General features: G+C 44.9%; 1 protein-coding gene across 1 annotated transcript; it reads left to right on the top strand.

The window, feature by feature from the left end:
* On the top strand, positions 1-1,883 carry tnfsf13 (TNF superfamily member 13). Its single transcript, XM_067256602.1, has 6 exons — positions 1-204; positions 433-532; positions 606-656; positions 748-872; positions 955-1,093; positions 1,201-1,883. Exons 1-6 carry the CDS (start codon positions 1-3, stop codon positions 1,308-1,310), a joined length of 729 nt encoding a protein of 242 aa, XP_067112703.1. The 3' UTR covers positions 1,311-1,883.
* The last annotated feature ends 8,801 nt before the right edge of the window (positions 1,884-10,684 follow it).

The raw sequence follows: 10,684 nt of genomic DNA, 5'->3' as shown, positions 1-10,684 counted from the left end.
ATGATGGTAAACAGTCAGCCCATCATTCATTTCTATGGCTCATGGCTGCTGAGTATCGCCTCTCTTGCTTCGGCCTGCATCTGCCTTTGCCTGATGTCCCTGCAGTCCGCCAGGCTCAGACATCTTCAGATCGAATTGGGGGAACTGCGTCAATGGACCGGCCTCGAATGCAGAGAGACAGATGATGCCATCTCGCGCTGCGAGGTAGGTGAGTAATAAAAATATGCGTGACAAAAATTGTATTTACTTAATATAAGTACAATTCTTCATTCTCGACTGCCAATGCACACTTCAGCCTGATTCTCAAATTGCATTTTATTATTTTACCATCGGTTGGTGATTTCATATGAATTACACGAATTTGACATCAAATCACATGTTTACAATTTGTACGAGTTTCACCTCCGATGTCACCTCTGGCATGTGATACAGATGTCTAACTCTCACAGAGGTTATCAGTGGGACGGAATAGTCAGCGGCAAAGAAAAAAGGGATGTTGCCAGGTCTGGTAAACGACGACAACGCTTTGCGGGTAGGTGTCGTTCTCTCTTCCGTTTCCCACTTTCTGTTACACACACATTAAACTTAGCATCCCTCCTTTTTAGCTGGGAGGGTTGCTGTTCTTCATCTTCAACCTCTCTCCTTGCACTCATATGGTGAGTAAATCCTTTCTTGAACTTCGCACACTTGCCAACTATGTGCCGCTTTATTATTCTCGATGATTCTAAACCAGGCATATTCTCACAGATGAAGATGATTACACACTGATCAAATGGACTGTTGGGAAAAGTCTGGGGAATGGACTACAAGTAGGCCTATCTGGAGAAACGGTCACTATAGTAACAGAGGGGACATACTTTATCTACAGTCAGGTATGTGTTCAGGTATCATCTTCACTGTAATACTTTCTCTGGGAGCATTGCGATGCGAGACCTACTGTTATGCTGTGTCCAGGTGCTGTATAAGGACACCACATGGACCATGGGACATGTGATTAAAAAGCGAATACATGGAACAGTGACCAGCTTGATGAAGTGCATACAAAGCATGCCTAGCAACATCACAGTGGCTCAAAACACCTGCTACACTGCTGGTGAATATGACTGCAAGCTAAAATCACACAAATAGTCTATGGGATGGTGAACGTTAGTGACTGCACCAGTGACATGTCTGATGTCTCCCCCCCCCCCCCCCCCCCAGGTGTCCATTACCTAGAGCCAGGATCAACATTGGAGGTCTCTGTTCCACGTAAATCTGCTGGTGTAGTCCTCAAGGCTCATGCTACCTTTCTCGGCATGTTCAGTATATGACGTATTTGACTCAGTTGCCTTAACATACACCTCAATGTAGCATGCATTCTATTTCTCCAACAGTAACCCCGCTGTTAAATGAACGTGCATTATCCATTTGGGAAGAATGACGTTCGATGAAATAGCGACCTCTTTTGACCGAAGAAGTAACTTTGCTAGAGGCGATGTAAAGTCAATTGGTGTAGCCTATAAGATTTTTCAATTGTGTTATTCCATCGGTAGTTAATTAGGCTACATCTTTTCTGATGGTATTCTTGTCTGATTGAGTTTGTCTTCTTCGACTCGATTTTGTTCTAAATATTGCTATTTACTAAGCTTTTGGATAATAACGGATGACTTAAATGTAAAAAGGTTTTTATCTGTAAATGTAACAAAAAGAGCTTACATTTGTTGGCTGTTTGACCTAGCCTACTATATTTTACCAATCAATGAGTTTTTCCTGTGCCCTCTGAGGACGGGGCCGGAAGTGCGTCTACCTGCCTTGGTACAATTGTTGTGATGACCAGTAGATGTCACTGTGACCTCAAGATTCACATCGTGACGTCAATGTGGTGTCAATAAATACTTAATTTTAATCATTATACTATTACTGGTTATTCATAGTATTGATACTATGGTTGCTATTATTACCCTTCTTGATGTTTTGTACAATTGTACATAAATAAGCGAGATTGAAATTCTTATAATAAAGGAATGAGCCATGCCTCAGTTGAATTTTCTCATTATATTCTAATAATTTTTGTATAGTTGTTTGAATAATTATCATCCTTGTTGTTATTCATATTATTCATCTTGATTAATAGCCAAAAACAACCAAAGTACATTCCAGAGAGAACACAAGTTTCATGTTAATACATAAATCACACAGCTGCCAAAACTACATTGTTCAGTCACTTTCTGTAGGTGAGGAAGTTTGAAAGGTTGAAAATGGAAAGTGTCCTCTTCCTCTCCCGTGGTCATAGCAGAGCTCTGTAACCTTTATTGTGTTGTAGGGTCAGCTTTGCGCTTGGACACTTAATAACAATCAGCTTCAAGGGTGGAGTAGGAAACTGCCCTCGCGCCAAGTTTCCATAAACAGACCTGACCAGGCCACCGCTTAGAGCAATGTTACCATGTTCTGATTCAAGTAACAGACATCCCTAACAAACGAGGGTTCATAAGATAAAACGAGTACAGGATAAGTATGATGACAATAGAAGGCGAGGGGGGGGGGGGGGGGGGGGGGTGTAAAAGGAGAGTGCCGAATACAGTAAGGAGGAGATGGTCATACTGACACATTTTTTTTGTTGGTCTACTATCTCCATGGTTTCCAGGCAGAGCAATCACCCTGACCTAGATAGTGTTCAAAGGCAGAGATATGCTCTGCAGATAGCTCCCTCTGGCCAGCTTCTCTCAGCCTGGTCTTATCACCAGGTATGTACTTGAGCTGCCGCACAAAATGCAATGTTTGGTGAAGTCTTACCGGCACATACATTAACACACACAAACACAGATACACGTATATGTCACAATACAAACAGAATGATCGTTACAATGCCTCCTCCCAACCAGTGACTGCCAGGATGAAGACCAGAGGTATGATGTGCCGTTAAACTCCGTTGCCGCCTCTAGAAGGCGCTGTGAGCCCGTCTGAGGGTGTCTGATGCCATGAAGCTCCTCTGCGCCTCAGTTCTAGCGTTGCAGTCAGATGTCCAACAGAAATTGAGTATTTCTTTTTTGTTAAGTATCAAAGTTAACGTTTGTTAAAGTCCAAACTGTTTGTTGATACGGCCATACACAAGAATGCTTTGTTGTGGAATAATAGAGGGATTTCAAGAGGATCTTGAATCGACACCACAGATGGGATTCTATGTAAATGTTTATTTGCAAAAGCTGAGGGAATTCTCTTTTATTGCTGCAGTGTTGTTGTGACATGACACACAACCACTCAGAGACTATTTAGATTCAGTGAAGGCCCATAATCCCCCCTCCCTTTTTCTCCCGGTGAGGCTGGTTCCTTCTGGAACAGCCTCTGAGGCTCCCAGCTGCCTGGGGGGCTAGTTGAGCTGCTCCAGGGGAGATGGCAGGAAGACAGCCTAATCCTAGAGGAAAAGGAATGAGGCTGTGAAATAAAATCTCTCTCATACCTTTGAGATTAGACTGAAGTCGTTTTTTTTTGTCTCATTCAGAACGTCATTTTTGTCTATTTATTGATTAGCCCCAAGCGCTGGGCTATGTTTTAGTATGAGAAAGAGAAAAAGATGGGTAGAGAGAGAGAAAGAGAGAAAGTGCAAGAGAGAGTGCAAGAGAGAAATAGAGAGACTACTTGCTCATTCTGTAGGAGCAATTGTTATGGTCACTACAAATTTGTTGATTTATCGCCTCGGCCACACCAGTGGTTGTGTTGTTTGTCCTCCTCTCCCTGCTTCTCTGCTGCCTTCATCTCCGCAGGATGTGGTCCAGGCAGTGGAGCACTAACACTCTCCCTGACCACAGGCCACAACCTTAACCCTCCGGTCAGCAGACTTAGCGTCTGTCCTCCATCTCCTTATCTGTGTGTACTTTCCAGTCAACCTTTATTACAACAGCCCGGAAGCACAGACACTGACTTCAGTCAGTCTGAGACTGAGCCCCAGTACTCACGAACGTCTCTACGAGCATTGACAGGAAGTCTGACGGCGAGATCCCTCTGTTCACAGCCCTCAAAGATTCCCATCACATTCTGGGAAGAGCCCTGGACACAGATCGCAAGTGGGCAGTTGGCTTTAATGGAGAATTCATTTATAATTGATCAGCCCTAATGAGAGAGCAGGTCTTTTGTTGAGAGGCTGCTAATTATGCATGTTAATTAGCAAGTCAGTGTTTGCCTCAGTCTACATTTTAAACACGAACAAAAACTAAACCCATAGCCTATATACAGTACAGAGTCATCCAATACATGGATGGATATACAGACACACTTGAAACGTCCACACCTTAGCGCTGCTACTACACCGTGGAATTACTTGAATAGCTATTTGGAATCCAAGTGGTTTCCAATGGTTAAAAGTTGGTACATGAGCTTTAGTGTCTGGCAAATGTCTGTGCCAAGGTCGTCACGGGCAACCGGTCTGTACATTTTGATTGACACAGTCTCTCACTCGGAAACAGTTTCCATTTCAGCAACAAAATGTCTGAGCAGGAAACACATTGAAACATTTACTGTTCAAAGGAAAGAGATGGAGCAAGAAGTGATCAAATGCACCGTATGCAAAGAGTTAAAAAGTTGTGCAAGGCTCAGGGAACAGGGAGTTTAGCAGCACACTGTGTTGAGTGCCAAACTGTACATTGAGACAAAACTGTAACCACTGCTCATATACTGTACATATCCACACTTCAAGTTGACACGAAACAAAAGATCATGTTGTTTCAAGCTCAAACCACTGACAACCGTATCTCGTACAAAGCTGTAGTAAGCAACACTCTAGCAGGTGGGAGCCTCTGGTCATTAAACCCAATTAAGAAGACAAGTTGTGTTGAGAGGATTTTTCTTTTGTCAGTGAGAGAGGAGGAGGGTTACAAAACTGTGATGGCGTGCAATTAGTCACTGTATCTCCACCGTCCATAGAGATACATCTGTAACGCTACATCATAGTTCTTTCTCATCTAAACTTCTGGAGGCTTACTTCCTTTATCTAGTGAGGACGACTCTTTGGACCAGATGGACAGCAGCAAACCCACAGATCATCACGAAACGTTGGTTTCCCAAACCACAACACCATTTAAAACGCTTCTCTATACTTTTCCTGTCATCTTCAAGTGACCAGGTCCATAAACACACTTATATTTAGCCGTGGACAGATGCGGTCCTGTCCAGTTGTGTGACCGTTGTGCGCGTTGACCTGGACAAAAGAACACATGCATTCTCCATTCAATCCAGCCGAGAAATCTACCCCAGAAAGTCTGTGATATCTTCGGCTAGTCACTCAAGACAAACAAGGACTGGCACGACCAACATGCCATGTTTTATATGTGTTCTTTGTCTTTTGTCAGTAGTGTGTGGACAATAAATCACCAGCTTAAAGACAGCAGTTCCTCGGAAAGTATCCTTTGGGAGCTTTTGATATTAATGCATGCACACACACACACACACAGGGGTGAACACCTGTATAGAATTATACACAGACCTCCTCTGTCATTACACGGCAGTTAGTTACCCTAGGGGGAGGTGTGTGTGTATATGAGTGGCGGGAGGTCTATAATCGATGCTTACATCCGCAACGAGAAGCTGGAAGGTGAAAAGAGAGGAATTATTGCTTGAGGTCTGAGTTCTTAAGTGTGCCTCAACCAGCATGAATGACAGGGAAATATTTTTGTGGGAAAAACATGAAAAAGTGTTTTAGAGGACAACATAAAGGCACTCTGCAAATTAAGAATAATATTGACCTTCAATATTGCAACCGTTTCAGACCGCAAAACTAAAAAGGCTTGAAACGTCAATTTCGAAAGAGCGTGAGGTTATTGAAAATCTGTGGGATGTAGGATTCTGTTTGTAGACAAGAATGGCTGTTTGATCGAGCATTGAAGATGTCTGTGAAAACAGCATTTTGTGATATGCACTGTTAATAAGGCATAACATACTTAAGGAATACTTTTGTAGTGACGTGAAATGCCCCCACCCTACCCCCCACGACCTTAAAATACACACAGAAACACACACACACCCTAAGGGAACTGAACTAAATGAAGTAACAGGCTCAATTAGATAAATGAACACAAAATTATTACAGTCAGTTATGGTAGTCATTAAAACAGTCTTTAGGGGTAATGTTGGGAGAAGGCTGTGGTCGAACTGGACTGTGTCTGGGAATGTGGAAGACGTAGAGGCAAGAAGTGCAGATAATTGGTAGAATAATATTGTGACGGTATGTTTGATGGATGAGTCTCTAATTTTCAAAGTCACTGGGGAAATCAGTGCAAGAGAAAGTGAGAAATTCTTGTCAGCAAGACCACAGTGCTGAAGGTAGCCAAGTCAGGAACTTAATGTCACCCATAAAGCAGAAATAGATGCCAGCCTTAAACTCTGGTACCTCTGGGATACTGATAGATATTCAAGGAATGGGGGTTCTCCAGAACTCTGAAATGATAGCAGCAATCTAATGAAATACAGAGTAATAGCTTGAACCACAAACCCTTGCTATCATCTTCTGTGTGTGTGTGTGTGTGTGTGTGTGTGTGTGTGTGTGAGAGAGAGAGAAAGAGAGGGAGTTTGTGTCTAAGATATTAGTTTGTATCCATGCTTGACCAAGGTAAGAAAAAAAGATGAGAGAGATGTGAGGAAACCTGATATAGCAGCATCGTGATGTACAAAAAATCCAGTGGTTTCAGTTCTTCAGACACAGTAAGGCCCAAAATGTGTGTAGGTGCCCCTGCATGACAATGGCACTAATTATGGATGCAGTTCTGCATTTGTGTGCTTCTGTGTGTGTGTGTGAGAGGATTTGTAAGTTGAGTTGCAACTGAATTAGAATAAGTTATTAACCAGGCATCTGAATGGATGTACTTTAGGATTTACGCAGCTCCCATCAATCCAAGCCCATATGTTAGTCCAGTCATGTCTGTAAAAGAAAGATAAGTCTCAAAGTGAACTGAAACTCACCCTAAAATTGAGCTTTAATGTGCTCTCTCCAACATGCTGGTAACAGGCCTGTGACCAGCTTAGATTATTGAACTGTGTCGCTATGGGCCGCTGGCTTCCCTATACAGGCGCTGCATGTCTGCTACCAGCAGAGAGGGGGCCTGGGAAGGGGCTTCTGCTGGAGGTGAACGCAGGGAAACCTGCCTTTCATTACCAGAGAGAGAGAAGGACTCGGTTCAAGGAGAGGGTAGCTCTGTTCTCTGTTATGCATGCATTTCTCCAAAGCCCTGTCGCCCGCCCCCCCCCCCCCCCCCCCCGCCCCAACCCTTGCCTACCCCCCCCCCCCCCCCCCCCCCCGCCCGCCAACACACACATACACACACGTCTTAAAATTACAGACGACAAAGTAAACATGTTTCATTGTCCATATGGAGAGAATAAGTTGTTGCTGTGCCGTGCCACCATTTTACTGAGCCCTCTACATGGTGACGACCTGCAGCCATTTTGTATCTGAACATCCATGGCTATACTCAGTCAGCTCTGCCGCATAGACCATCACCGTTACTCACTGAGAAGCACGTAAACCACCGTTTGTGTTCAAACACATTAAAAGTAAGCACCTTCGTAGGACAAGACACACTATCATAGATATTTACTCTTTTTGGCAGCTCTTCATTACAGTGAGATAGATGAGGAACTAACTGGGCCAGTAGCTCAGACATACTCCTCATACTGAGGGCTGTAATCTCTGCAAAGAATTCAGTGGTTCCTTAAACAACACACACACGCACAAACACACACACACGTACACACACACACACACGTACACACACACAATCTCCAAAAACATGCCTATTGCCACCAGATGCCAGATAAATCAAAAGCATATGCGTTGGCCTCCAGTTTCTAAGTATGCGTATGCTGAACAAAGATATGGGGGATTCAAAGAAAAACACACACTCAAGCGCACACACTGCAGCGCCCTGCAGACCGTCACGATGGGAGTTCCCATAAACCATGCTGGCGGTTTGTGGAACAGGTCAGTAATGAGCGGGAGCAAGCATGTGTTTTCAGTCTAATGAGCGATTATGAGGGGCTGTAAATCATCCACATGGGGCCTGAAGGAGAGGGGGGTGGGGTAGGGGGGGAGATAGGGGTATGACCCTAGGGGAGATCCCTCTCACTTAGGAATCAGACACTCTCTATGGGACTCCAGATCCTGTTTTCAACCTGCACAGATGATTGTGCTTACAGTAATATGCTCTACAAATAGTGCAGAGTTTTGCAGTCATTTTCCATCCATGGAAAAAAAAACAAAAAAAACTATGTAGCCATTACTCAGTTGTGCTTTACGCAACCTCATCAAATTCTTCATTGTCACTGAAGTGACAGACACACTTAAGGATAAAATATATATGTTACGAGGAAGAATGAGGGGGAACAAGGCGCTTTAAACAGATGGAAGAGAACTAACAGAGGATGGGGAGCACACCAGGACATAGGATGAAGTATTGCCCAGACACACACTCACTGACAAAACAACAGGCCGCACTGGCACAGAAAACAGCAGACAGGACACAGAGACACAGAGTATATTAGCAGAACAGGAACAGGGGTTTGGCTGAGGGGGATTTATACTGGTAGAGGTTAGAGGTGAGGTGAGTCTGGGTTAAGATGGGAGATTAAGCTGAGGCCTGTGTGAGAGGGTAAGTGCGAGACTGACTGGGAAACTGCCACGGGTGGAGCTAGGTTCACAAGCATTCAAAGACAAGCTTAAGAAAACACTCTGGAAAAACCTGAGGCTGAGATTTTAACACATCTTATCGCCATATCTCACAATGGCCGATGTGAAATGTCACAGCCTCAACTATTGTCCATCTCTGTGAGAAACAGAGTTGATTTGTGACAAATCGTTGTAACGTTTGGCATCCAATCAACAAAAATAAACTGCCACATAAAAAAAGTCCAATTTGTCTCTAAGGCCATGTACAGGTTGGAGGGTAGAGGAGGATTTCTGTCAGACGAGGGAGTGCAGAGTGGTGTGAAAGGTTGTTTTGAGCTCCGGCAGTCTGAGTGCAGTGTCCTGACGTGGAACTAAAAAGGTTGTAGAGGGGTTAAGTAACAGGGAAGGAATCCACTTGTCTGGGGGTCTGGTGGGAAAAGCTCCAGGGCTGCAGGATAAACGAGAGAAGACTTAAGACATTGCAGAGTTCTGAGGCTAGCTGAGCCATATGGACACATCCTCTCGACAAGACACACACTCACACAAATCAATCCCTAAAGTTATTGATTCTCACTTAGGGGCCTCTTTGAGTAACTCTATAGTTTTTTCCCCTCTTTCGATCCCCCCCTTTCGTTGAAGAACCCTGAGGGGCCTAAAAGCCTGGGGCTTGAGTTTCAGCACACTGGGGACAGGGAGGGAGGGAGTGTGGGCAGTAGGCGGGGTACTCCTCCCCTTTCCTCATTAGAGATGGGACATAAGAGGGCTAGGGATAGCTGAGAGGGACAGCGGGAGAGATGGATGGCCGGAGTGTGTGGACAGGGAGAAAGATGGATTGAGGAAGTTAAGACAGATGATCAGATAAGGCGGATGAGGGATAAGGCATTGAGGACTGCATAAACACAGACTGACACTTGAGCAAAGACAGACAGACAGACAGGCAGGCACTGGCAGGCAGGCAGGCAGAGAGGCAGACAGGCTAGTGAGGGGAGTTGTGTATACAAGAAACCAACAGTCTGGATGACAGAAAGATGGATGAACACACGGCTAATTGAAAAGAGAAATAAATGAACGGGATGTTGTAATGTTAGTTCCCAGCTCCTCATGACTAGTTGCACCTGCTGCTACAGAACAGCCGAACGGCCCTCGGTGAGTCAAAAGAAGGATTGTTAGATTAGAGAGAAGGCAGACAGTTCACATCTACCCCCACGGCTTAAACACTCTCTTTCTCTCAACTCCCCTTCTCCTCCCTCAAACACACCTGTCTCTCTGCTCTATCTCTTTCCAGCCCCCAGCCCCCCCTTAGCTGCACACTTGAGTGCGCACAGGAATGTAAGGGGAATGACACAATCCTTTAAGTGCTGAAATGTGATTGGTCCAGTCTCTTATCTGCACAACAACGGCACTAATGGATGGGCATTCAGATAAGGGTCAGAGGTCACACAGACACTGTCAACACCGGCAAGGCAGAACTAGCCAACTGCCTACCTCTTTGTTTCAGTTTCTCTCAAACGCAGTCTTACACACACACACAGTCAACATACACATAACTCGCACATGTAATCATACTCATTATTGTATTCTGCGTCTGAGAAAAAGGAATTAGCAGATGTCTCGTTACAAAGCCATGTCCAACTGGGACACACAACTGCACCTCTGTAGTTGAATGAGGTTGAATTGAAGAGCATGAATGAGAAAACAAAGTTCAGCAGAACCCACCAATCAGATGTGCTGAGGTGCAGCAGAGGACATTGGGGGAGGGGTCAGGGGGGTTGGGGGGGGGGGGGGGGTCATCCTCTCATTGTTTATCTCTGGCACATGAAAGCCCCTTTGACACACTTCCTGTGTGGCAGCCGCATGCGAGCTACAGCACAACAGCCAGGACCCAGATACATAAATCAACCTGAGCACATTCTTTAAAACCAACACAGCCACGCTAGTGGTCCACGGTGGTAGCGTTAGCATTAGCCAGCGTGTGGGAGTAAGCTTGTGCAGAGCGGAGGGGCTGCTGGCAGGCTTGGGAGCGTGTTGTTGGAGACGGGTGCTGGGGAGGGGAAA

Source organism: Osmerus mordax, chromosome 19 (genome assembly GCF_038355195.1).
Source record: "Osmerus mordax isolate fOsmMor3 chromosome 19, fOsmMor3.pri, whole genome shotgun sequence".
NCBI classification, from domain to species: domain Eukaryota; kingdom Metazoa; phylum Chordata; class Actinopteri; order Osmeriformes; family Osmeridae; genus Osmerus; species Osmerus mordax.
The sequence above is the reverse complement of the archived record's forward strand: the minus strand, read 5'-3'. Positions and strand labels throughout refer to the sequence as shown.